The sequence below is a fragment of the Anopheles arabiensis genome, chromosome 3 (genome assembly GCF_016920715.1).
Source record: "Anopheles arabiensis isolate DONGOLA chromosome 3, AaraD3, whole genome shotgun sequence".
Lineage (NCBI taxonomy): Eukaryota > Metazoa > Arthropoda > Insecta > Diptera > Culicidae > Anopheles > Anopheles arabiensis.
The window spans coordinates 1263340-1290135 of NC_053518.1; the positions used below are offsets into that span (position 1 = coordinate 1263340).

The 26796-nt window shown below is 50.5% G+C and overlaps 2 protein-coding genes and 1 long non-coding RNA gene across 6 annotated transcripts in view; 2 read left to right on the forward strand and 1 right to left on the reverse strand.

The window, feature by feature from the left end:
- LOC120904476 overlaps positions 1 to 11123 on the forward strand; it is a 34234-nt gene extending 23111 nt beyond the window's left edge. The window contains exon 3 of the long non-coding RNA XR_005739766.1: positions 10993 to 11123. This is a non-coding gene — a long non-coding RNA (uncharacterized LOC120904476). The remainder of the gene's footprint in view (positions 1 to 10992) is intronic.
- The window catches only part of LOC120904474 (protein Gawky-like), a 35616-nt gene extending 18409 nt beyond the window's left edge, over positions 1 to 17207 (reverse strand). Inside the window, exons 1-8 of one of the 3 annotated variants that reach the window (XM_040314482.1) lie at positions 16906 to 17207; positions 7252 to 7563; positions 2411 to 7164; positions 1948 to 2334; positions 1243 to 1886; positions 1038 to 1179; positions 424 to 963; positions 8 to 359 (exon numbers count right to left, since the gene is read on the reverse strand). In XM_040314482.1, the coding sequence (XP_040170416.1) occupies positions 8 to 359; positions 424 to 963; positions 1038 to 1179; positions 1243 to 1886; positions 1948 to 2334; positions 2411 to 5245 (4900 nt within the window). In that variant the 5' untranslated portion in view covers positions 5246 to 7164; positions 7252 to 7563; positions 16906 to 17207. Of the gene's footprint in view, positions 1 to 7; positions 360 to 423; positions 964 to 1037; positions 1180 to 1242; positions 1887 to 1947; positions 2335 to 2410; positions 7165 to 7251; positions 7564 to 12848; positions 13249 to 16044 lie in introns of those variants that run through there. The other 2 variants (XM_040314479.1, XM_040314481.1) reach the window with 2 other exon arrangements.
- A 542-nt stretch (positions 17208 to 17749) lies between these two features.
- Positions 17750 to 26732, forward strand: LOC120902123 (protein Gawky-like). Of its 2 annotated transcripts, none has more exons than XM_040310636.1 (9): positions 17750 to 17827; positions 19301 to 19606; positions 19677 to 23144; positions 23227 to 23628; positions 23698 to 24329; positions 24430 to 24589; positions 24660 to 25166; positions 25236 to 25551; positions 25633 to 26732. In XM_040310636.1, the coding sequence occupies exons 3-9, from the start codon at positions 19998 to 20000 to the stop codon at positions 25803 to 25805; spliced, it is 5337 nt and encodes a 1778-aa protein (XP_040166570.1). In that variant the 5' UTR covers positions 17750 to 17827; positions 19301 to 19606; positions 19677 to 19997; the 3' UTR covers positions 25806 to 26732. The 2 variants fall into 2 exon arrangements, with proteins under 2 accessions (XP_040166570.1, XP_040166571.1); XM_040310637.1 differs by lacking the exon at positions 17750 to 17827 and adding an exon at positions 18152 to 18248.
- The last annotated feature ends 64 nt before the right edge of the window (positions 26733 to 26796 follow it).

Here is a 26796-nt window from a genome sequence, read left to right on the forward strand (position 1 = left end):
CACATACCAGTGACACGTCCTGTGATAGGACCGTTAGAGCGCCACGACTGAGCCATGCTCGAGTTTCCAATGCCGCCAGATCCAGCACTCGCGCTTTGGCCTCCGCCACTAGCGCTACCACCTCCATTCTGTCCCGGCAAGCCCAAATGTTGCAAGATCGTCTGTACCTCGCTGTCTGTGGGCGATTCGGCACAGATGGTTGTGTTGCCCAGTACGCAGTTGTTCAAAGCTAGCTGAGCTTTGTTTGCTTCCTCGCGGGTCAAGTATTTGCACAGCGCAATGCCATGGTTTAGATACAGATGGAAGTTTTGCAGCGGGCCATGCTGCATGCAAAGTGTTCGCAGCGTTGAACCATCAATCTGGAAACGAAAAGCAAACGTTTTTAATCACTCCTTCTGTAATCCCCACTCTGGCTTGAACTACCTGAGCGGTAAGGTTCTTCAGCAGCAACCAGGTCGAGTACCAGGAGCCGGATGCTCCACCACCACCTGCCGACCAATTTCCTCCCTGGCCATGGCTGGTTCTTGGCATCCATCCGTTGCTGCCCGGGCCTCCACCTACACCGCCACTGCCAGACACTTTTCCCGATGACAGCCCGGGCGGAGGTCCACGCGGTGTTTTCGATGCACTGTTGCCAGTTGGCCCTCCGGAACCAGTACCAAGGCCGGCTCCCCACACGTCAGCTGCTGCTCCAGTGACACCACTATCGGACCAGGTGTTCTTAGACGGTCCGCCGAGCTTACCCATAGCGCCAGACCCTGTCGCGGATGAATAATTGCTGCTGCTCGCATTGAAGCTCCAGGTCGACGAGGAAAGACTAATCGAGTCCGTCGGCGATGGTTTGCTGCTGGTCGCAAACAGTTCCGAATCCTTTGCGGACCCAACGGAAATCGCTGCTATCGGGCTGCGGGCAATACTACCCGGAGTGATAGTCGGATCTTCTTCTATTTTCATTTGAGTGCCCTGGGAAAAGACAATCGTAGAGAGTGAGTAAGAATATAACGTTCTTGTGGTATCACTACCCTCCCCCTTCTTACCTTCCACGGTTTTCCTGGTTCGAATTCCGGGACCAAGTCAGAGAACGAGTCCTGGGTAGATGGCCAATCCTTACCACTAATATCGGTCGATGCATTATCTGGCCAACCGTCTGTCATACCGGCGCGACCCGATGACCATGTGCTACAGGCAAACATTCAAAAGAATTACATATAAAGCAAAACAAAGCGGCCCATCCTTACTTACCCATCGGTTTGTATTCCACCGAGCACACCGCCATTGCCACCGAGCCCAACCGCTTTCGCTGTCGATCCTGGCGCACGCGAAAAATCAGTTAAATCATGACTGTTGTCCTTGTCCATCATTGACGGGAGCTTCCATTGGTTCAGTCGCGACTGCTGGCTAGTGGGCCCGGCTCCACCACCCATTCCGCTGGCGCCGCCACCGCTGCCCGGTGGGCCAGAAAGGTATGGACCGTTGTGCTCTTTGCCGAGCGTCATTTCTGACAGACTGTTCTGCAGTGCGCTCAGATCGTTGGGATCGTTGCGATGGAAGTTTCCACCGAGATGCCCTCCGCCAAGATGGGACGATGGATTGCCGACGGACGAATGCTGATGATGGGACTGCTGATGTTGGTGCTGCTGATGCTGTTGTTGCTGCTGTTGCTGTTGCTGATGCTGCTGATGCTGATGTTGCTGGTGCTGTTGTTGATGAGGATGCTGCTGTTGCTGCTGTTGCTGCTGCTGCTGCTGCTTTACGTACAGCGTCTGCTGGGTGGCGATTTGATTCTGCAGACTAGCTATCTGCTGCTTGATCTTGGAAATCATGGCTATCTGGTTGTTCGTGCCGGCGCCGCCACGCTGCAGGTTGCCCTGGGTTACTTGCAGTTGCTGTAATCGAGAAGCACCAGTAATGAACTACCCTGTAATATACGACTCTTCTCTAAGTTACCTTAATGCTGCTCAACAGCTGATTCAACAACAGGAAAGTTTGTGGAGCCAGCGGCTGATTCAGGATCTGCGGGTTCAGGTATCCAGTCTGCACGGCCATCTGAATCTGCTGCACGAGCGAGCGCAGTTGCGTATTGGGCTGGACTGCGTTCTGTCCACCGGCGCCACCACCACCCCCGCCGACCGGATTTCCGCCCGCTCCTCCGCCTTGATTGAACGGAGCCATGGAGCCGCCCTGTCCGCCGATGCCAGTCATCGGTGGAGGAGCCTGATTCAAATAGCTGCCAAGCGACTTGGACGACAAACCATGCAATCCAGACAGGTTGGGATTTCCTCCAGCTCCTCCCATACCTCCAGCACCGCTGCCGGGCATACCATTCTGATTACCCTGCAACAATCAAACACAAACCACACACGTTACCCACATTTTAAGCCTAACGGTAAGCTGCAACAGTAAAACTTACCTGCTGGAAATGTAAAGAATGTCCACTGCCACCGCCACCATTGCCAGCTCCTCCTCCTGCGCCGCCGCCACCGCTTCCCAAGTAACGATTACCGAACGGTGGTTCAAAGACTCCACTACCTCCTCCAACGTTGCTGCCACCAGTGCCACCGCCGCCCAGCTGAGCGTGTGCATCGTCTCTTCTCCAGTCTCCTCCACCGGCAGCATTGCCCATACCGGTTACATTTGGCAGCGAGCCATTGCGCTGCAGCAAATCGACCGCTTCCTCCAGCGCCATGTTAGCGGCCCGCAGTGCATACTCCACATCTTCCTTCTTGTAGCCCATCTCGCACAGAATGCGGTACTGCTTGCTGCTGCGGATGATCTCGAGCGGTCCGTGTGGGGGTTTGTTCGTCATCTTGCCTCCCCCTACGCCCCAGTCATTGCCGATCAGATCGGCGCCGGACGATGAATCGGGCCACACGGCTCCACCGCCGCCGCCTCCACCAAGTGGCTTTTTGTTTGCGTTCCACGATTGATTGCCAGCCCCAGGAAGGCCAGCACCGGGTGCTGCCGTACCCGGTCCATCCATCCACGAAGCACCACCGCCGAGCGGGCCGCTTGATCCACCGGTTGGCTTATCGTCCCAGTTGTTGCCTCCAGTGCCACCGATGGTGGGATCATCCCAGGAACCGTTTCGTGAGCCTCCCACTCCCGCTCCATGTCCGGTCATCCACATGTTGCTGCTGTCCGCTTTCATCGCATTGCCGGCCGGTCCGGAGCCGACCATTCGTGGACCGCCTCCCAGGCCACCCGGGCCACCTGAAGGACCGCCACCAATCGGACCGGAGCTCATTCCTCCCAACGGACCGTTGCGACCATTTCTACCGACCATTTGGCCATCGGATACAGTGCCTGTGGCTCGGCCGGTACCAACACCACCTCCACCACCACTGCCAGGTCCGCCAGAGGCCCACAATGCAGTGCCATCGTCAATGTTCGGGTTGCGGCGTACAGCCGGCGGAGAGTTATCGTCCCATCCACCGGACACCGACTTCGTGGGAGGCATACTAGATGGAACACCCCCACCCACTGGGCCTCCATTGGCTGCTCCACCGACGCCGCCACCACCACCACCACCTCCACCGCCACCAAGGGGCCACTGGTTGTTACCGCCGGCACCGATTGCTGATGCGCCCGAGGACATGGCACCCGGTGGAGGCATCTTGCCCATCGGATAATGGTCCAGCATGCCCGTCGTAGATCCGCTCAGCCGACCAGAGATGCCACGCGGATCGCCACGGAATTCGCGGCTTTGATCAATCCCGCCAGCCCCTGGCGGACGCATGCTTCGAATGTCAACGTTTGGTAATCCTTCTAGCTGCGATGCCAGGTGAGGCGGAACGCCCGTATTCGGCGCACCAGCTCCACCAACCGCACCTCCACCTCCGACATTTCCTCGGGGCTCTCCCCAACCGCCGCCTCCGCCACCTCCGGTCGCTCCAATACCTCCCGTTCCACTGCCCCAATCATTGTCCTTCTTGGGGGGAGCAATTCCGCCACCGGCCCCGGGCAGACTTCCTCCGCCCGCCTGCCACATTCCACCGCTACCGCTGCCCACTGGTCCCACCTGTCCGGCAACTAACGCGCCAGGATTGCCGCCTACTGGCGGAGGACCTCCAGCCGTTCCGGCCAGTGCACCGGCCACCATGCTGGCCCCTCCCGGAGCCCCAGGCGCACCAGTCCATACGTTGCTTGCCTCACCGCTGCTCTCATCATCCACGCCCCAAGTGCCACCGTGGTGGCTTTGCGGACCCCAAGGTGTTTTCTGTGACGGCGCCTGTACCGGCGGCTGGCCACCGTTGCGCAAGTTGGTCTCCCACAGCTCCGTCCCATTGTTGACCGTAGCCTTCAGGGAGGGATCGGGTTTAGTACTCGGTTCGGGTGAAATCGGCACATCCCACTGCGTGTCCTGGTTGACGTGCTGACAGCCCCAGCCATCTTGTGCGAACAGCGCCTCGCGCATCGAGTTCAGATGTTCCAGCTTGGCGGATGGTGTGGCCGCCATACCGCTAACCGCGGCACCACCTGCGCCTCCATTACCTGCAGCCATAGCAGCTGCAGCACCTCCTACGCCACTTCCGCCAGCAGCTCCACCTTGATTACCTCCGGCGGCCTGATTTCCGCTGCTGGACTGAGATTGATTAGAGTTTGGTCCAGAGTTCTGCTGATTTGCACCTTGTTGCTGTTGCTGTTGCTGCTGCTGTTGCTGCTGGCCCATAGCTTGTGACGTGGACTGCTTGTTAGGATTTACCACTTGATTCCAGCCACCCGTACCGCTCTGTCCGCTTCCTGCATTGCTGCCGACAACCATTGGTGGGCCACTGTTGCCAACGCCCGACTTTCCCAGCAGCTCCTGTCTCGGACCACTGCCCGGCGGACCAACAGGTGGTGGCATACCCGCCTGTCCACTGTTCCACGACTGTTGCTGGGCGGCCTGCTGCGAGCTACCGACCGCTGTCGCACTCCAGCCAGAAACACCGCCCCCGACGGCGTTAGACCCTGCACCCGGCGGCGAGCCCCAGGCACCTCCGTTCAGGGAGCTCTCTCCACCACCGCAGAGCCGACCGGACCCAATCCGGCTGCTTCCTTGAGACTCGAGCATTCTCATTCGCTCTGTTAAACGCAGCAATTCGTCAAATGGTGTGTAAAGACTGTGTCGCTGCTGCTGCTGCTGTTGCTTTGTTGACATGTTGTGATGGTAAGAAGAATGGTTCACGCGCACGCTCTCATGCTGTGTAACAAATGATGATTCCAGAGTTTGCTTACGTTCTATCGTTTGGTCAGTATCGAACATTATTTTCGTCTCGTGCAGCGTCTCGTGTTTCGACTTTGTGCTTAGTATAAATTGTTCGTCAAATTGTCCAAATGAAGAACCAATTTCTCGCTGGTGTATGGCCCTTTTTTGATAGTTTCGCTTTGATTGGATTACGAAAAGGAGACGATGGCTCTGCCCTTAACGTCACTCCTTCGCTTGTCGTACAAATACTTTTAAAATTATTGCTAACACGTTAACGGTTAGTCAGGTAATCAAGAAAATCACATCTCACGAAAGTAACGGCGCAATGTGAGCTATGAACGGCCAGCGTTGTTCTCTCTTCGTCTTTCAGGCCGGGAACGTGTACGTATGGCGTATTCGTTAGCTTCGGCAATCACGCTAAAATCTTGTCACCTTGTGTCGATAAATTAACTCCAATGCCGAATGTTTAGCCTCTGCGCTGCTGATCAGCTGACGGAAACTGTGAGATTATTTAGTATGCTCGTTGTTTTAACAGCACCGAGCGATGCTTTCCTCTACGTTTGACTAATGTGTTCGAACATAAAAAGCTATCACTTCAGACTTCCTCGAATGTTGGTGCCGCCCCACTTGGTCCAGGTGATGCTCGCATCCTTTCCGAGCAACCGCTTGCAATCCACTCTCTCCAATCTTGCACTCGACTGCAGTTTGTGCACCTCGGCGGTAGTCGATCTAAACCCGTAGACTGTCACAGTGTAGCAGCCCTCCTCCTTTGTGCTTATTAATATCCCGTTTGCGTGAAATACTGTTACGAGTTGGGAATATTTTTAAAAAAGCACGCAGCTTTCCGCAAACATACACTGGGAGAATCGATGTCGTACCCCCCCGCAAAACTGCTCTCAAACTCCACCTTCAGCAGTCGGGAGATATGGATATGTCTAGGACGTTATACTTTTGTTTGACTTGCTACCATAAATCACCTCACGAGAACATGCTAACATATGAGCGCTTATGCTAGAGAGAGGACAGTCTTGTTCTCTTTGTCGGTGGAGCAGAAAGATTGATTCAGTTTAGCGCTACAATGTTTCTGTTTGTTTTGTTTTGTTTTGTTTCACGTACCGCAATGCCGCACACTTTTGCCAACCATTCTAGGAATGGTTCACTTGCTACGCTTATCCACTAACACACGCATTATTAACCGATGGCTTGAAACACGAATTTTTCGTTAAAGCTGAGTTTCTGTTTCTCTCCTAACGCATGCATCCACCACTCAGTAAATAAACCATAGGTTTCACCGCCTAATATTGCTCAAATACACAGGATACACACACACACGCACAGGACAAGCGAACTGATCAGTTATGAGAGTTCTAAAATGCGAGGATCTCGTCCAACGTACGTCCGCATTCGCACAACTGTAAGAATCAGTTCACTTTACACTAAAACACTACGACCGCTTACACACACTGATTGATTGTAATGCTGAGTAGGGCTTGCATGGGCTAAGATGTTTCCACCCTATCCACATTCAATCAATTTCCAAATGGAAGATTTTTTGTGCAAAGAATACGTTTCACTTTTGCCCTTGCTTAGCCTCCGTTTGTCAAAACTCCTCCTTCCCCACTTTTTATGCCTTTTTGCACAGAAATGGTTTTCTACAAATTGTTCAGTTGTCTGTTATTGTACTTGCGATGGTTCATGTGTAATGTAATTATTATCTGTTTTGGTGTTTCCTTGCATCCTGCTTGTCGTCACCGGAAACACGGATGCACAATGAAGGATGCCAGATCCTGTCAAACGACGCGCTATCCCGTTTTAATGCGCGCTCACATGATAGGTGGCAGGTACGTCACACCGGCACGTCTTGCTCTCACGATCGTACCACCAGCTTTTCGATCTCAGGGGCGCTCTCACGTACAACGCAAATTCAAATCTAAACTTAAGTTTTGTTGGCAGGGAGATGAAGCACCTTTTGCACCCTGGAATGGTAAAGCGAGCAAGCAAGAGCAATGCGTTAGACTTAGTTCAGTTGCACTCGGTGTGGCAACTCGAGCCATGTGCCTTACCTCTTAGGACGGAGTTTTAATGCCCGTAGGCACACCGTGCGTCGGTCCCACAGAGACACACACGCACACGCTCGTGCCCAAAGGAGAGGATGATCCCAGCAGTGGGAAATATCACAGATTTTCGCTTTGCCTTAATGTTTTATGATGAAATGTTGATCAATCTCTGGAGGGCAGATAGCAGTAAATGCCTGGAGCCGCAGAAATGTTCTTCAGTAGTATATATGCAGATCATTCATACCGAACGACATCCGGTTCCGTTCGTTTGCTGATTCGTTCGTCGGTGGTGTGTTTATATTGTATTTGTTTTAGCACCTGAAACGGGAAAAGAACATAGAATAATGATTTAAAAAAAATCAAAAAAATCTTATAAACTCATTGCTATTCAAGCTCAATTTGCCTTCCAATTCTCAGATTCTCAACGATCGTGTACTTCCCATTGACAGGCCAGGCATGATACACAGTTATCGATTACACTAACGACTCTTCTCATTTACACTTTCTGCTCCATCTAGAAGCTTATCTTCCCCAGCGAAAGAAAAGTTTATCACTAATTTCATCACCAAGCTGCTCTTCTTCGAATATGCTCTCTCTTTCTGTCCTTTCGCCATCAAAGCCCTGATAATTTGCCTCCCATTGAAACGCTAATGAATGAGCCTATTTAAAGTCACAAATTAATTCCATCTTCCCATAGTAACCCCAACATCGCCCCAAAACCGTTCGTGTACCTTCTGCCCCGTGTCTTCCAGCTTCTTCTTTGAACCCTTCTTCTCCTACGGCGGCTGTGAATGAGCATTTACTCGCTTTAACTCGGTGACCGTGGGACCGAGGTGATCGTTCGGGACTGACACAGCAGCAGTAAACAATTTCTTCCGATGCCGTTGGCTTTTATTAATTCATCACCACGTTGCGTTGCGCCCCTCTCTTCACATTTCTCTTCCTTCTGCCGTCTGCCCGCAGTCCCACCAAACTTTCTTCTCTCCCATCAGAATCATGCCACCGGTTGAAGGCCAATTACACAGCACAATTCATTGCTCCGGTCGAAATTATGATACACAAAATCAACGCCGTCAAATGCGGCGTGGGTATTGTGAGATGGGAAGAGAATGATGATGGCACAGACAGATGATGATACCGTTACCCGGTCGCGATGCTGCAATACATAAACAGCATGGACGACCCGCCCCATTTCCTACCCAACATGTCTACCTACCCCCTTCGAGTACTTGAAAGCTTTTATATTGCTTCTGAGAATTTTAAAGCTTTTTCACCAACACACACACACGAAAATCTCGGCGAATCGTGGTGCCAAAAATCAAAACAAACTCAACCTCCACCCAGCTCTCACACACACACACAGATAGCCAAAGAATTGCGTCTTCTTCTCCAGTCTGCACGCGATCCATTAATATTTATACGAATTTTAATGCCAACCAAATATTAGCATGGCAAGACGCAATTTATTCTTCCACCAACCCCGGTCGTCCGCCGTCCCCATTTGGAGGGGTTTTTTTTTTACATCATCCACTCCGTTCTCTGCTGATGATGATGCAGCAGCAGCGGTTAGTTTAAGGTCAGAAGAAATCTACGATCGAAAGCAGCGCACATCTCTCCTCGCCAGCTGTAAACACGACCGAGGTTCATCCATTTTCGTGGCCTTTTAAGGTGTTAAGCAGCCGCAGGTGATCTTTAACGTTCGCTTTTTATGGAGCGTTTGTTTTTTGTCAATTACTGAAGTACCTTATTGCGCAGTATATGCAAACATTAAATATCCAGACAGCTTTTGATATGTGTGACGATTGCTTGAATGTGGAATAGTGTTCAAACTACATGCACGTGTTCAATATCATTCATACTGAAGCAAGAACACACATTGTCCTATTTTTAAGAAGAAGAAATAGTAATTCCATCCATCAAACCCCATTCAACTCCATTTTAAGTGCCTTCTAATACGCAAAAGCCCCGCTCGGTTCGCTAACGCGGTGAGTGAGTTGCCGTTGAGCTGCAATAAAACTGCGACTTAAATAAAATCGAACACAACAAACACATCACACACACAAAATGCCATTACAAATCAAAACACACACTCACACATACTGCTGCAGCTTTTTGGCCCATTCGCAGCACACGAAACAGCCACCGAAAAATGGTGGTGGAAAACTGTAAGTGTGGCTGTAATGAACAACCAAACGGGTTAGTTTTGCCGGTTTTTTTAATGCTCCAACCTCGCTGTGTGTGTGTGTGTTCAACACAAACTCTTTCTAAGCTACCACCACCCCCTAACCCACTTCCCCACCCACCCCCCAACCCACCATTCCAACAACACCAAACAACACACAAAGCAAAAGGGCAGTAAAAACAAACGGTTTCGGTTCAATAAACTATTACGCAAAGCCTTGCCCCGGTTCCCCTCTCCACACTGTGCGCGCGCTCTTCTACGCAAATCCGCGTGCGCCGCGCGGCCCGCCGCGCGTTCTGCGCGTCAGACATCAAATGGCATAAGCGCAGTAAACCCACCCACCCACCCGCCTCCTGCACCACCCCACTCGCCCTGAAAGCTGGGCGAAAGCAAGGTTGCACACACTGTGCCACACAGTGCATTGCCCGGGAACCGGTCGCAGTGTCCAGGTGGGGGAGTTTAGCTTTAAGAAGAGGCACAGGGTCTTTAAGAGCCAAACACACACAAACACACACACACTCACATAAAACAAATCTCATTCGAATTTGACACGACTAGCGTGTTCTGTTGCGAACCTTCACCAACGTTGTTGCGCGGTTCGTAGCACAACTTTAACGGCTGTGTTTAACGGTCGCAATAGATTTCAACTCAGGGACGCCGGCGATCATTGATCTATTGATCGTTTGATGTCAGCACCGCGCAGCCTTTGGCTCTATTCATCAAAAAGGTGCAGCAAGGCGTCATGTGCCCGTTGCCAATAACAAGAGACCAGCAAAACGCATGAACGCATGTTTGCTTAAATCAATTTTATTTCTGCTTTGAAAAAGCTTTTGAAACCCTCTAGTACAGTACGATAATATTATATCATATTTCCCGAAATAGATGTTACAGAAAAGATTACAGCTGCTTGCTTGCCTCCGTTATGCTGTCACCAGCCGATTCATCACGATTTGATTCCAGCGTCCCATTTTTGCGCCGCAAAGCTTTAGGGGCGCTCGAAAGCTCACACGTAATAGAAACCCTACCGCAAAGATCGCGATCGCAAACACAAACAATCGTGCTCTAACACACACACACATGCACAGACAGACGAACACACAAACGCGCAAAGGAAAGCCGCAAAGTCGTGTACTGCATTCCGTACCACCACTTTTTTGAATGAGGCCAACGCGAGAGAGAACGGGGGGAGGGGGAGGAGGCATGTGATTCGCGTTCCTCGGAAAAGCATGCTGATGGGGTAGTTGAACCTCGCAATAGATCGAACTAGAGAGATAGAGAGGGCAGTAAGGGGAATGAGAGAAAGATAGAGAGATAGAGAGAAAGAGAGAAAGAGAGAGAGAGAGAGAAAAAGAGAACTCGAGAAAACCCGTCATCGAGCTAGCTGAGACATGATGTGTGGTGTGGCTATAATATCCAACATTAACCACCACCACCCAAACCCTCCTCCCTCATCCGCCACTTCCCTCTCTAATAATAATAATAATAGTATGGCCGACCGGCGCACATGTTGGAATTGCGTAAGAGCGCCTTTGTTTTTAAAGCGCCGACACACTGTTCATTCACAGCCCGAAAATAAATGTGAAATAATCGAATTTTGGATTGGTGATGAATATTAGGCGATATTTCAAAGACCTGTTTTGCTATTTGATTCGTTCAGAATTGATTTTAATACAAACAAAGCTCCGTAAAGCTCATATTAATGCTGCATATATCAAGCAAATGCATTCGTTTTTCGTCTGACGCCCTACGCTTTAGTAAGAACACTATCTAAATGTAATAGACCCGCACTTCCCTTCAGGCCCCTCAATTATCTCTTTTTTTTGTTCTTTCCAATAAAAAACAATTTTCGATTTGTAGCTTTTCATTACACTTTTAATTAAAACGCGAGCAGTTTCTACTGAAGTCTCAGAGCCAGATGAAATCGCACAAAACCCAGGCAACGCCGTCGCACGCATCCGACATGCCCCGGCGCTTTCCCGGTCCGTCTTTCGGCGAGAGGGAGATGCGATCATCATCATCATCATCACGTGTAGTAGAGCCGTGGCAGCAAAGCGGAAAGCGCTCATAGCTCACCACACACACCACGCGGCTGGTGGTCTGCCAACCGGAACAACAGATCGCGACTTAGGCACGAACGGAGGGACGGGAAGAAGAAGAAGCAACAGCAGAAGAATTCGCTAAGAAAAGGGCCGCACCACCTGAAAGCTTTGGCTTCGGTGAGCAGTTGTTTCTAAATTGAACAAATGTTTACCCATTCTCTGGTACATCATGTTGGTTTAGCCGTAAAAGCAAAGCGTTTCTATTGGATTACAAATCGGGATGTTTTTTTCTTTTCTTTCTTCAAGACAGAGCCATCTTTTGTTCGACTAATTCCTCACACCTTAGAAGGATTGCAATCAAATACTATTGGTCTTTAGCTTACAGCAGGACCATTGCCGTAGACGCTGCTGAACTGTTCCCAACTGTTCGGTGTGGATCGCGCAAAAGTAAGCAAATTGTTGTGGTTTTTACATTTTTGCCTTAAAATAGCACCACTCACTTGTACACACAACCACGCGTAACCACCAGAAGGGTAAGATGTTAACTTTGCCTGTCATGGTAGCGCGATTTCCAGTTGTTGCGCATGTTAATCATCCCTCCTCCCTTTGAGCTCATTTCACCGTCGAAGGGCCCTCCTAGTAGTACCGGCCACGACTCGCTACTTGCTGCAAAAAACACACCTGCCGGAATGAATGTTGCTGTGCGCTATTGCGTGTTGGTCGTTTGCTAATTTCGCTGCACCGGTGTCAGGTTACGCATTTATGTGTGTGTGTGTGTTATACTTAGAACATGACTTTAAAGGTTTACCATTTTATTGCTGCACTACTGTGTGGTGGTGCATTTTATGCGATTTTGGGATGCAAATGCCACTTATAAAGGAGGAAAACTCGACCACCATCTATTCTACATTGTATAGCGAACCTTGTATGCTTGGTAGAAACGACACAACGACCTGGACAATTCTCTCCGATATAATATGGAACATCCGTTGGTCGCTTGGTAGCACCATTTGCAAATCAAAACCACATGCTCTCCCGTCCACCGACGAACATGTACAAAAACCAATGTGCGTGTCTGTGCGAGTAACAAGTGCGATTAGCCTCTGGCCTAATGATACGGTTTTACTAATTCAAGGTCAGCACGACCAGCACACGACATGCACGACCACATTTCATAACGGACAGGGGTGATGATGGTGATATCAATCAAACGCTCACACAAACCTGCAGAGCAGCAGAGTACGTGATACCAACAGGACAGTGAATTCCTATTGGAATGTGGAATCTCAACTGGAATTCTGTCGTGAGCTTTTAAAGTGGATCCAAGCACTCCATTCCAGTAGCACAACAATTCACGTTTCACACTGAATAAGAATCCTTACCGATCTTGAATGAGAAGGATACCAACGCTAGCTTTTTCCACACTCTTCACCTCAGTAAACAACTTAACTTTTCTCTATCGCTCTCTTGCTCGTACGCATTCATGCCGCATCTCTCAGTTCGAAGGACATTTGCACGAAAGCCGAGCCTTACTGCCCGCCAACCTTCAATTACACTGCACCTGATCCTATTGAACCGTATGTCCCGCGCACTTTGACATTTATCCAATATTTTTGTGCAAATTTTGCGCCTCCCCGCCTTTCCCCGTTCTGCACGGGTGTGTCACCTCTCTGTTGGCGATTGGTAAAATCTGCAAAAGTGGCCACTGTTCTTCAGGAAATCGTATGCACCAGCACGAACTTGAATCCGTCGTCCTGGACGCCACAGGCACAGGGGATACTAAATATAGAAAAGCGTGCACACACACACACACACTCGCGCGACCCTCACATTGCGTGTTTCTGGATTTACGTTGCGTACTTCTGTCTTGTTTGCTCCTTTGCGCAGTTCGAGATCTAACAAATCCTGCCGCGTTGTTCTTTCTTTTTCCTGCCAAAACACAGAAGGACACAGAGAGAGAGAGAGAGAGAGTGTGTGTTTGTACGAGAAATTCACCACCAGCAGCAGCAGTAACGTGCAGAAATGTGAAAGGTTACTGCGCATGCCTACGATTACGTTTATCCTTCGCCTGGTTCTGTCCCGTCCATCCTGCGGGCCTCTCTTTCTGTCACCCATGGTTACTACCAGCCAGTAAGTGTAGTAGGCGAACCTGGGGGCCGAAACAAGCTGCAAACGAAGGCCAGATTTTCGATGTAATGTGGGGAGGACAAGTGTTGGAAGATTCGTCTCCAGCAAGGACTCGCCATCTCTTTCGTTCTCTCCCTCTCTCTCGTTACATCTCTTGTAAATGCACACATTCCGCAACACACAGCGACGACCACAGAGTCGTCAGTTCTATCTCGCCTTGCTGACGTCACTGCAACTATGTGTATACCGCCGTAGCCCAGAATTTCTCTGCAGCAGCTGCTCGGCTCGGCTGTGTGTGGTAAAAAATCGACCCCTTTCATTCCGTCCCACTGTGTGCCAGAGGTTGTGGACATAGGCATCTGCATGAATGCAACTATAGATCCAGTTTTGTCGTTTTGATGTTTTTTTGTGTCCATAACTCCCCCCACTACCTCCTGCCTACCGGATGTGTCGTTCCGAGGAAGCTTGGTGCAGTGCGCAGAGAAACGAAGGCAATATCGAATATGATTGGCAGACATTTGGAAGGTAATTGGGTTTGTAATGAAATGGCAATTACTCTCGACACTAATTGGTTTGATTTGGTGTGTACAGTAGCATGAGGCTGTGATGGTATCGCTCAAAGTCAAGGACAAACGCATCATCGGGTGCTTCATCCAATCAGGCATGTATGATACGGTGCCGCTATCGCAATGCAACATTAAATTTGCAGAAGTGTGAAATATCATTTGCATATTGAGCGATAATAAAGCAGAACACAAAAAGATACTGACCTTCCGACGTTCCGATCCGTTCCACATGTTCTATAAAGATAGCACACTCTGCCACAAATGACTCCTAACCTAGTAAGCTTATTTGGCATATACATGAGCGTTTAAAGCCGACCACAAGCCGACCCGATTCATCTTGTTCCGTTTTATGTGTTTGATTGTTTCAACAACAAGCTTAGCATGTTTACCTTCATCACGTCCTAATCGTGCTAGTGCAGATCGTAAACCATTTAACAACGATCGCAACATCATAAAACGTTTCGCCTTATTGATATCGTCATAAAAACCAACGATGGAAAATGGCACATATCCCAGCGATTTGCCAATGCTCCATTAAAACAAAACAAAAAAACCCTTGCTACACACACACACAAGGAGCAGCGCAAAGCGTTTCAAATGCTCCGATGCACATAAACCTTCCCAACACATAGGAAGCCCGCGGGTGCAGTGTAACGTGCAGTTGCTGCAGTAAGATTGTGCATTGTCAACGGAGCAAAGTTATGTCTGCATTATAATTGCACTTCGTACAAATGAACCCATTGAAAACGGAACAAAACGGCGAACAACGGCATATTTACTACGGTCTCTAAGGTAAACTCCACTCTGTCTCTAATTAGTTATTGTGTAATGTCAAGGAAATTACATCCCCATGTTGGTCTAGAAGCTCGTAAAACCAAAGGTAAACATTGTCGTGGTTAGGATCTCGCGGCGAATGATTTTTATATCCTTTTTTCATGTTAGAAAATCCTTGGATTCCAGGTGACAGCTTTTGAAAAAGTTCTCGTGAGCGGTAAACGACCGCTCTCCATGTTGGAAAGTAACTCAATAAATTCTACTCTTCATGAAACGTAGAATACTTTGAATACTTTTATTCTTGCCACGACGGGACGCTCCAAATGAGAATGCGAACCTGTCCGGTCTTGTAGGAGCCGGCGCATCCATCCCATAGACCGCCAGACCGTCCTCGGACGCTAAGAGCTAATACTGTAATATATCGCTAATATTCAATGCCGAGGTTTTAAGTAAATAATAACACAAATATGGCTTTGAATTTATCCCACCAACTCGAATTGTTAGATCAAGCAAAATAACACATAACGCTGAAATCAACAACACAAATAGTAAACAATTTCCATTCATACTAATATAGTACCGTCTCTCTATCTCCTTCTCTACCTTCATCGTTATCTCTTGTTCTCTTCCTTTGCTATTTTATCTTTAGCTTCATATAATGGCTTCCAGGCTCGAGGGCAGACAAACTTTAGATAAAAAACAATCGGTTCAACAAAAAGATAATGAATTCTTGTGGGGGGGGGGTCTAGCGTGCAGCAGTAACGCAAAAGAGCTTTCTTTTCCATCATTCCCTCACCCAACCACCCTCCCTCCCTTCTCACGGCAACCCATTTTTTCAACCCCTTTTCTAAACATGTTCATTCTGCACGCAACAGTAATCACGGCACAACACAGTGCTGGCAAGAAAAACGCACACTTACACACTCACCCACTCACACACACACATACAAAGAGCATTTCAATCGAAACCAAGGTCGAAATTTGGTCATACGTCGCCTACTAAAATCACCCCCCAGAGGATCTAGCTACTGTTACCCTCCCCCCCAGTGACATTCCATCACCACTCCAAACCCCCCTTCCTCTCCCTTGCCCACAAATACCAAACACTTACTTATCACACTGTTGCTGCATTGCGCTGATTTGTGTAGTTTGGGGTTAGTTGTATGTATGTTGTGTTGTTTTTTCCTTTTTCTCCCTTTTTACGTTCTCTCCCTCTCTTCCTCGCGTTCTCTCTCTCTCTCTCTCCACCGAATGATTATTAAATTGGCCTGGGGATGATGCTTCGATGACACGATCCCCCGCTGGAACGTTTTTCCTGTTGTTGTTTTCTTCTTCTTCTGTTTTTCGGCGGTGACTAGAGCACGGTGATGGAGCCCGGGGAAACTGCAGCTTTGCTACAACACGGCAGGGACATCACGGATAACGGGGTCTCCCAAACTGAGGTGTATGTGTGGAGGGGGAATAGGGGGGGCTTGCCAGATGCGAGCGTTTGTGGATGTGTGTTTATATATGTGAGTGTGTGTATGTGAGTGGGTATGTTTCGATTGGGGAAATGTAATCGTAGTACACCTCTGCTGCGCCTTTAGCAAACTTTTCACCGAATCGTCGTTTTGTTGTGTGCACAAGTTTTCTTCCCAATTTTCCACCCACCTTTCCTCGCACGCACTGCCTAATTTCACACGCCCGCACTGCACTGCATTTCACACCCCCTATTTGTTATTTGGAATGCGAAGGAACGGAGAATGGAGCCCGATTCTCTGCACCCAAAAGCAAATCAGCTTCGCCTCCTCAGTGGGGAGCAAGAGGGCGGCTCGCGAACTTTTTTGTACACGTCGCCACAGACACTTGTCTCGCAAGAAAAATGGGGGGCCCCGCGCGCACGTACAAGCGTGAAACTTTAACACACTCGAATGTTTTCCGTTTTGCTACTAGTATTACAATTATTGGCACAGGTAGTCGTCAGCAAACGTACGCGCACAACACACACCGCTTCACGGGTTCCACCTTTGCTCCCTCGTTGCTTCTTTGCTTTCTCACACATCCAGGCAGAGACATTTATCTCAACACGGCCACCATTCACCACAGCACGGAGCTGAGCCGTCGCGAGCTTTCTCGTGTGGAGCCAGCAGCCTCACTATGGTGCTTCGCAGCGCGATTTGGTGCACGATGACCTTTTTTTCCTTTCCTTCTCCTTGGATGGGAATTGACGAAAACTGAACGCCAATCATCAATCCGAACCACCAGCTCACACACACACACTTGGAGAGTTGCGCCCCAGCCCTACGCATACCGTTACATTCTCCATCGGTTTGGGGGGGAGTTGCACACTGGAGTTGTATAGTGGTCAGGTTTTATTTATTTTTGTCGACATTAAGTTTTGTTATTCTTTTTCATTCGATGTTTCATTCAATCAGTTTATTTCACATAGAATACGAAATCAACATCATTAATGTTTTAATTTGTGTTCAATTATTTGGCAGCACTTTGGGCTGTTTCCAGTGAGCTACGACCGTTTTTCCATATATTTAGAGGCAAACAGAAATGAGCAGTACATTGCCCCTTCCTTTCATGTGCATGAAATATGTAATTTATTTTCTTATAAAATCACAGCAATATTTTGACCAATAGGTACAACTATGCGCACCCCTTGTGCTGATTGCTGCTGTGTCAAACTTCGGTACACGTCGGATAGCAATCATCATTTTTTTCCGTACACTTCGCAAAGCATCATCAACCAAGAAAATCCACACACTGCCAACGGCTGTCAAGCAAGGGTACACATTCCACAAACGCACACACACACACGCACGCATCATCATCACAGCCCTTGTAGATGTAGATGTAGAACATATTTCGCCTCTAGGAAAAAAGGGCAGCCACTCGCGCTGAAGAAGGTAAAGTTATGTTGCTTGTTATTTTCATGAGTTAATCGCTCGGAATCCACTCCAAACAGTTGAATATCCATGTGGGAACGGGCAGTACACGCAGTGCGAGTGATTTTGCCCCGCAATACCGTGCGCCAGTGTGTGAAAAGTGTGAGGAACCCCGCGATCGTGAACTCGGGATATCTAATATGGCGGCCGCCAACGAAATGCTATGCACTTTGGCACCCAGTTGATGCAGTTTTTTTCCTCTTCTTTTGCCCGCTGGTGGGGATACCCAGTGCAAAACGCAGGCAGTGTGTATGTTGTGTGCGCTGGTGGGACACCCGCGCCAGTGTGCTAGAAACAGTGTGATGGGAATGTAACCGTGCCACTAGCAGTGAATACACTCCGGACGTTGGTCGCAAGGGAGTGGCAAACACACACACACGGGGTAGGCGATACCTGAGTGCAGTACTGTGATTTGCGAAGCTATCCAGCAGCAACAGTAGTTGCAAGTGTTATTGTTTTGGGTTGGATCATAAATATTTAAGCGATCAAAGTGCAGTGATTTCTGTCGTGTTGCGGGCTGGAATTTGGGAATTGGTTCCCCATTATGGAGTGCAGTGCGAATGAAAAAGTCATGACTGTATAATTAACAACCCACAGGGACACTCTGCGTGTGATGTGAAAAGGTGCCACCGTAATATGTTCATTAGGTGCCTTTTTCTTTTTATTGAGCCGATTTATTTCGCCCTGTATTGGAATTTATCTAGCCTATTAGCATCAATTAAAATTGGAAGCAAAAACTTCAATTCTTAAGCAGGGCAAGTTTGCGTAGTGTGCGGTGAGAATGGTACAAGTGGTTTTTTACGTGTACAAGTCGTTCGCATTCTCGCTCTCTTTCTCGCTTTCGCTCCTGCATAGCTAACGGCAACCATACACAAACACTCTTGCAGGAGCATGTTTCGTGTGCGAGGAGAAAAAAACGTCCACCTCCACCTCTACGTGTTCAATCGCAAACAAGCAAAAAGTTATGTTGGCCCAGCGAGAGAAGAAGAAAAAAACACGCAACAACATCAATAGGGGACACGAAAAAGCAGACAAAACAAACATCACCACCACACGCACACGAACGCACGGCGTAACAAAACAAAGAAATCAAACCGATCTTCTCGCATTCTTGGGTAAAAGGGAGAGCGGCCATTCTTTGCGTGGAGACGGCCGTGTATTTCATAAGTTATGCAAAGAGAACATGATGATGGAGCGAGAGAGAAACATGCTGAACAGATAATCCAAGCAAGCGAAAGAGAGCGCAAAGGTGTTGTGTGCGTGGTTGTTGTTGGCTCTCGCGGAGCATATTATGATGAAAACATAGAAACTGCATCGATACCTTTGCTGTTTGTTCCTTGTTATGATGTTATGTTGTTTAATCTTGACATTTGAATCACAACTACACGATATACAACATGCTAAATTAATTTGCATTCTTATCTTTGCTTTCAGATTCCATTAAAGTACTCCTTCCAATATAGCAACTCTCGAAAGCCACGCACCTACGGCTAGGACGGAAGTGCGTCAGTGCTACTTGTTTGTTAGTTTAAAGTTGTGGTCGGAAAATCGTTCCCCTCCCTCCGCCGAGCGGAACGATTTATCCCGCCGTAGATCTGTGATAACATTTGTAGGTTTAAGTTTCAAATCATCCAGTCCAGCACACGGAAACCACGGATCAGTAGTGTTTGTCGATTTGTCGATTGCAACAATCTCATCCCGAACTTGACGATAGCTGGACAATTCCGTCCAACGCGAAAGGTAAATAATGAAACGAGCGATCGCTTGAAAGCGTCAAGGTCACTAACTTTCGTGTTTTGTTTCGTTTTAGGGCCTGGTGCTCTGTCCTCGCAGATTAAATAAAAACCAAAAAAGGAGTTCCTTCCATCAAAGGAACGTTTTCTTTCGTATTATACCGGTGAAAAGCTTCCCATTACTCCTTGCATTCACGTCGTTCACATCGCGCAAGATGCTTGTGGACAGCACAGCCCTGGGCGGCGAGACGATGATAGGAGGAATCTGAAGTGTACTAATCTGTACGTTCGTTTTGAGTTGCGTTACTGTGACCTAGCTGCAACACGCGCAGCGAACGCACTAGCGTAACACCAGCCAGTGATTCTATCCCGACCACTGCTACTTTGGTCGTCGAGAGATGGAAACTATTAACCGAAGGCAACTCCAACCGAAGGAGGAGCTGATCGAGAGCAGCACATCGTCCAGGATGACCTCGCTGGAGGTTGGAGGTGGCGAGCATCATCAGGGGGCATTTATCGAGCAGCTGGATCACAGAAAAATCGCGCCCCGCAGGCGTTACTCACTTCCCGCAAACACTCCCAAAGCCATCGAAACGATTTCCGCACCATCAACGAACGACGGCGGTGATGTTGCTGTGGCTGCTGTTGGTGGTGCTTCTAGTGACGCCGTTCAGCCATCGGATGCGACGATCCGCACTAGCCATAACGATTACGACGACGACGACGACGAAAAGCCGACCCATATTGATACTGTGACATTGAAATGTGATTTAAATGATTACCTGATTAACCTTATAGATGTTAGCTGTAGTTTAGCACGGTCGGATGGTCGAGCCGGTTTGCCACCACGGAATGCTGTACCTTCGTCCCAGGGTAGTAAGATGGTGGCTCGTGATAATATCAGTTTGAAGGGCTCGAGCCGTCGTACGCACGGCGGGCCAACCTACACGCACTTCGACGAGCTTGTGCGCTGTACCGAGCGTGAGCGCGAATGGTTGCGACGTGGCCTATCGCACCGGCTGCCCCGGCTAAGGTTGTGCGGTGGTGGCGAAGATTCCATCAACAATGGTACCAGTGCGTGGGGTACGCCGCCTGGCGCTTCCAGCAACGGTGCGCTGAGCGCATGGGGCATGTTGCCAAATCAGCAGCAGCAGCAGCAGCAGCAACACCAACAGCAACAGCCATTAGCTCCGTCCGCTTGGAGCAGCGTTAACAGCAACAGTGGCCCAGGAAGCAACAACAACAACAACCCTGGACCGAACGTCAATACTGCGAATGGCAATGGAAACGGTGCGAATGTTGCCCAGCAGCGTGGCGGAGGAGGCTCCTCCAACGCCGACCCAAATTCCAACAAAGCGAACGCTCAACCGACTTCCACCCCGAACGCTTGGAATGCCACCGTTAATCATGGGCGCCATGGTGCGAATGCAGCAGCCAATGTCGCGAACAACAACGGCAACCATCCACACGGCCATAATAATAATAATAATCAGCAACAGCAGCAGCAGCAGCAGCAACAATCGCAGCAGCAACATGCAGCTAATATGGGTGCTAGCAATAACAATGGCGCCGGAAATGGAGCCGCGAAGAACCAGCTCGAGGTGCTCAGTACGATGCGCGATGCGCTGTTCAGTCAGGATGGTTGGGGCTGCCAGCATGTCAATCAGGACACGAACTGGGAGGTGCCGGGCTCACCCGAACCTCAGGGCGCTGCTGGCAATGCTGGCGCTGCTGCCGTTGCCAAGCCAGAAGGTGCTGGACCGCACGGAACCGGCCCGAACGGAAGCTGGAAGGCACAAACCATGAACAACGGTACCGAGCTGTGGGAAACCAATCTACGCAACGGTGGCGGTGGACCCCATCTCCAGCAACAGCAGCAGCAACAGCAGCAGCAACAGCAACAACAACAAGCTCAACAGCATCTGGCACAAGCGAAGGCTGCCCCATGGGTTCCGACGAACAATCTCGGCGGAACTTGGATGGAAGACGATGAAGCTGCCGGTGGTGCACCGGGTGGTACGGATGCGGCTGCTAGCGTATGGAATGGCAGTGCGGCTGCAATCGTCGCGGGCACGGCCGTAGGACCAGGCGTTGGTCCCGCTCCATCCTGGGGTGCTCTTAACAATGGCAATGTTGTGCCGGCTCCACCGGCGGCTGCAACGGCTGCAGGGGGAATGTGGCCTACGGGTGGCAATACGCCCGCCATCACAACAGCGGGAGCCCCCAGCGCGGGATCCATGAACAATCCGCAAATGGCTGCAATCGGTGTGAAGAAAGATCTGAACGAATGGGGAGCCGGTGGCGGCGTGGGCCAAGTGGGAGCTGTTGGTTCAGGCTCGATCGGCGTCCCCGGTGGCCCGGCACAAGGCGGTTGGGGGGCAGATGCACGAGCAGCGGCGGGCGTTGCGGGAGCTTTACCGTCCGTTGGCGGTGGTGCAAACGTGAACGGACCAACGGCGGGTGGCTTCAACATTGGCTCTACGCTCGGTGCGGCTGCCGATGGACTTCGTGGCGATCCACGGGGCATTTCCGGACGGCTCAATGGTGCGGCTGCCGGCAGTATGTGGGGAGCGGGAGTTCCCGACCAACGATCGATGTCTGCTGGAGCGGGCGGAGGTGCTGTGCTGCCGGGAGCGGTAAGCGCTGTTGGTGGTGGACAGCAGCAGTGGGGCGGAAATGGCAACGCAGGGCCAGCCAAGCTGCCCACAGGTGGTTGGGACGATGGCAGACCGTCCGCACTGGACGATGCGCCCTGGGGACAGGGCAATGCGGTCGGTGCTGGCGGTCCGGGAGCACTGGCCAGGCAGAACTCGGCCGGCTGGAAGGATGTATCCGATGTGATGATGCGTCCGGGGGCAGGAGCTCCCGGCGGCGGTCCTATGCAACAACGCAATCAGCAGCAGGGCGGAGGGGCGGGGCCGTTCGGTCCGGTTCCGATCCCATCCGGCGCTGGCAGCGGTGTGCGGGGCTCTCTCGGCAAGGACGGCATGTGGGGCGGTCAGGTGCAAGGCATGGTACGGAACGGTTCGTGGGAAGACTCGGTCACCGGAGGGGGCTGGGGCGATGAGAAGGGTGGTGGCTCCTGGAATATGGATCTCGGCTCGAACGGTGGTGCAGGCTGGAATAAAACGCCGGTCACCCCGAAATCCGCCGGCATTGGATGGCCGGATCCCAACGATCTGACCGGCCCTGGCATGGATTGGGGTGGGCTCGGTGGTAAGCCCTCGGTCGGTGGTGCAAACAAACCGCCCGCTGCGCTGAACAATCCGTTGGAATATATCCGCGCCAGCAAGGAGTACCGGCTGCTGTGCGAGATGGGCCACAAGAAGGAGGACGTCGAGTTTGCCCTGCGTACGACCAGCATGAACATTGACGAGGCGATGGAACTGTTGCGTCATGGGGCATCTGTGGCCGGATTATCCAGTGGATGGCGTCGCACACTGTCCGAGGATCATACTGGCGGGCTCGGAATGGGTTTCGATGGTCCGTACTCGGGCCGCATACCACCGCTGAATCATGCGGCCAGTGGATTGTCTTACTCACAGGTAAGAGGCGAGATTGTCGTGGTAAAATGCCAAATTATCCATAAACACCCGCATTTTCTGTATCGTTTTCTATCCCCGTCAGAACAATCAACAAAACATGCTGAACAACATCCCAGGTGGTGGTCCAGTGGGTGGACTCGGCCTCGACGGTACCGGGCCGGCTAATCTCATGGCACTGAACAATCTAAAATATCTCTCGCAGGGCGCTGGTGGCGCTGGTGGCGCCACGATGGCACCCTTCAATCATAACTCTCTGCTGCCACCTGGTGGTCGCGGACCAAACCAGCAGTCCCAGGCACACCAGCAGCAGCAGCAGCAGTTGGCAGCAGCGGCAGCAGCACAACCCACCAACCAGCAGCTTCGTGTGCTGGTTCATCAGATCCAGTTGGCGGTGCAGAATGGTTTCCTAAACCATCAGATCCTCAACCAACCGCTGGCACCGCAAACATTCATCCTGTTAAACCAGTTGCTCACTCACATAAAGGTAAGCAGCAAGCGAGTGGTCCTCCAGGCGAACGTGTTGTTAGCTGACGTTTCCTTGCTTCCGTTTCAGCAAATGCAAATAACTCAAAGCAACTTGGCCCGCAGTGGTGCAACGGGCGGCGTGAGCGCCGTTCAGATGACACTGGCGGTTAACAAGCATAAGTCGCAGATTGCCCAGCTCCAGCAGCAGATCGTTACCCAGCAGAGCATTTACTTGAAGCAGCAACAGCAGCAGCAACAGGGACATCAAGGATCGATGGGACCGCCGCCACCATTAATGCCGGGCTCGAACCCGAACGCTGCGCTCGGTTTGGACTTTATGCGCCAGCAGCAGCAGCAGCAGCAGCACCAGCAGCAAGATCTCATGGCATTGCAAAGCACCTTCGGCGAGATGGGGCTCGGCAAGGATCCAATCATCACGTCCACCGGTAGCGTCTTCCCGCCACCGATCGTTCCCGTACAGCAGCAGCAGCAGCATGCCGTCGTGTCGGCAGCTGCCGGCAACGTCGTTGTCAGTGGCAGCACTAGTCAGCAGTCTCGCTTAAACCAGTGGAAGCTTCCGTCGCTCGACAAGGATCCGACCGCTGGTAAAGATGATCTCACCGATTTTTCGCGCGCTCCCGGTCCGTCGGCGGGCAAATCAGCGCTAACCTCTACCACTACCAGCACTAATATAAGCTCTCTAGGTCTCGTGCAAGATGGGTACGTGTTGTTGCCATAGCAAACGGAGCATACTGGAGAGAGAGAGGGATATTGATTGACCTTTCTTTTCTTTTCGTCTCTATGTCTACTCGATACACAGAACCTGGACTACCGGTCGTACAAATCTAGCCGATGGTTGGCCAGAGCAAACCGGTGATACCGATAGCAAAGACTGGACAACGGCCACCAACGCTGCTTCGCAGGACAGTTCCGCTTTCACAGACCTAGTACCTGAGTTTGAACCGGGCAAACCATGGAAGGTAGGTGTCCAGAATTATCCTTCTCCCCAGGAACTGCGATTTTTATCGTCCCTTCTATTTGCAAATGCAGGGAACACAGCTTAAGATTGAAGATGATCCTAGTATTACACCGGGCAGCGTCGCCCGTTCGCCACTCTCGATTGCCACCGCCAAAGACTCCGAGCTGTTCGGTGGTGGTGGTGTTGTATCGGTCGCTGAGAAGGCGTCGCCTACCGTAGCCGATGGTGGAGGGCTGAATCTTACGTCTTCCGCTTGGAGTTTCAACACCGCTTCGCTAACGTCCGCAGCAAACGGTAATGGAGGTGGCTCCGGTGGCAACAAACCGCTGGCCGGTAAATCCGTCTGGTCGGACAGTTCGGCCGGTGGCGGCAGCGGCAGCAACAACGCTGCCGCCGTTGATGTATGGTGCACTCCGATCACCAAACCATCGGCTACACGAGGCCCTCCGCCCGGTCTGGGCGGCCCGGCGGCCAATAAGAGCGGCAACGCTGGAACTGCCGCCGGTACACAGCAACAACGTGGTGCAGGATGGTCCACAGGAACATCGTGGCTTTTGCTGAAAAACTTCACTTCCCAGGTATGATATCCCCTCCCTTGGGGACAAAATATGTCAAACTAATGGATCTTTCTAACTCCCTTTCAACAGATCGATGCATCGACACTGCGCACGCTTTGCATGCAGCACGGTCCGATCCTTACCTTCCACTCCTATCCAGCCCACGGGCTGGCCCTGTGCCGATACGCGACACGCGAGGAAGCGGCCAAAGCTCAACAGGCGCTCAACAACTGTACACTCGGCTCGAGCACGATCAGTGCCGAATGTCCGGCCAGTGAGTCGGAGGTGCAAACGTATCTGCAGCAGCTTGGCGGTGCAGCCGCAGCTGCCAGTGTGGCGGTCAGCATTAGCGCCTCGAGCCTAACGTCTCCGACCTGGAGACAGGAGCGTACTTCGAGCAGTTCAGGTGAGGATTTTCAATGCCCCTTAGTCATTCAACAAGCACGAAAAAAGCTCGTTTGTAACGTGTTCTGGGCATTTGTTTCAGGCGCCGACACCTGGGGCTCTGGATGGGCCATCGGTGGCAGCTCCGGTGCGAGTGGTGCCGGCGCAGCAGCAGCCAATCTGTGGGCACCGCTGGATGCAGGTACGGACAGTGGAACGCCAACCAGTTTGAATTCGTTCCTACCGGACAGTTTGCTCGGGCCGGAGCTGAACTGAATTCGGTCGAGTTCGAGCAGCAGGATGCCGCAGCAGGAAGAGTAACGGACTTTCCTTTATTTTTGAAGACTGTTTTTGTTTGTTTCTGTGTCGTTTTGTTTACGAGTTACATACATAGCAATATGTATAGATGGAATGGTTGCAAAGAAGCCATATTTTGGCCTATTTTGCTTTTTTTTTCAAACCATCTTTTACACACTAGCGCATTATCGCACAGCTAACAATGCTCGTGTATTTGGCTTTTTAAGCCATTTGGTTTGTTTTGTTTTATCACTTTATTGTGCACCAAAATAAGAACAATCTTACTTTGAATGCCTTTTCATTCCTAATCCGTCTACTTCCGATGGTGCAGCTGCGACTTTTGGCTCCGCAAAGACGCAAATATCAACCCGTGAACTACTCAATATTCAGTGCAGTGCAGTTGCACTGAACATGTTTTAATGAACCAGCAGACGACCCCGATCAAACACAAGCAGCTGAAGAGTAGCGCTGTTTACCATACGAAAACCATCCAATGGGTTAGCAAACTGTCCTGTCCATCGTCCACATTGTGGTGGACGAACTTGTAAACCGATCAAAGGCGTGGAACGAATTGTGTGCTGCACACACCTAAAAATACGAGAGCACCGGCCAGGCAGCAGGACCCGAACGCCATCGCAAAGGAAACAACAGAGCAAACGGCAGGTCCAGAGACGGAAGGCAGAAAAGAACATATTTATTACTTTTAATATACACATCATGCGAAAAAGCGCAGCAAATGATGATCAGACGAGATGAGACGAAGAGGGAAAGGAGCAAAAATATGAACCCGTATTAGATTTACTATATTATAAAAGGTATACATAAATGTTATTGAATTATTTTTGAAATTATTTAGATATAATGCCAGAGATAAATAAAACGAAACCATCAAATTGATCTAGCAAACAGCAAATGGGGTAGGATGTGCTTCACCCCATTGTAAGGCCTCTGAATATGATGACGTTCTTCG

Coding starts and splice junctions, on each gene's coding strand:
- LOC120902123 (XM_040310636.1), top strand. CDS start 19,998: ATGGAAACTATTAACCGAAGGCAACTCCAACCGAAGGAGGAGCTGATC. Junction 23,629..23,697: donor AGTTGCTCACTCACATAAAG/GTAAGCAGCAAG, acceptor CTTCCGTTTCAG/CAAATGCAAATAACTCAAAG. Junction 24,330..24,429: donor CTAGGTCTCGTGCAAGATGG/GTACGTGTTGTT, acceptor CTCGATACACAG/AACCTGGACTACCGGTCGTA.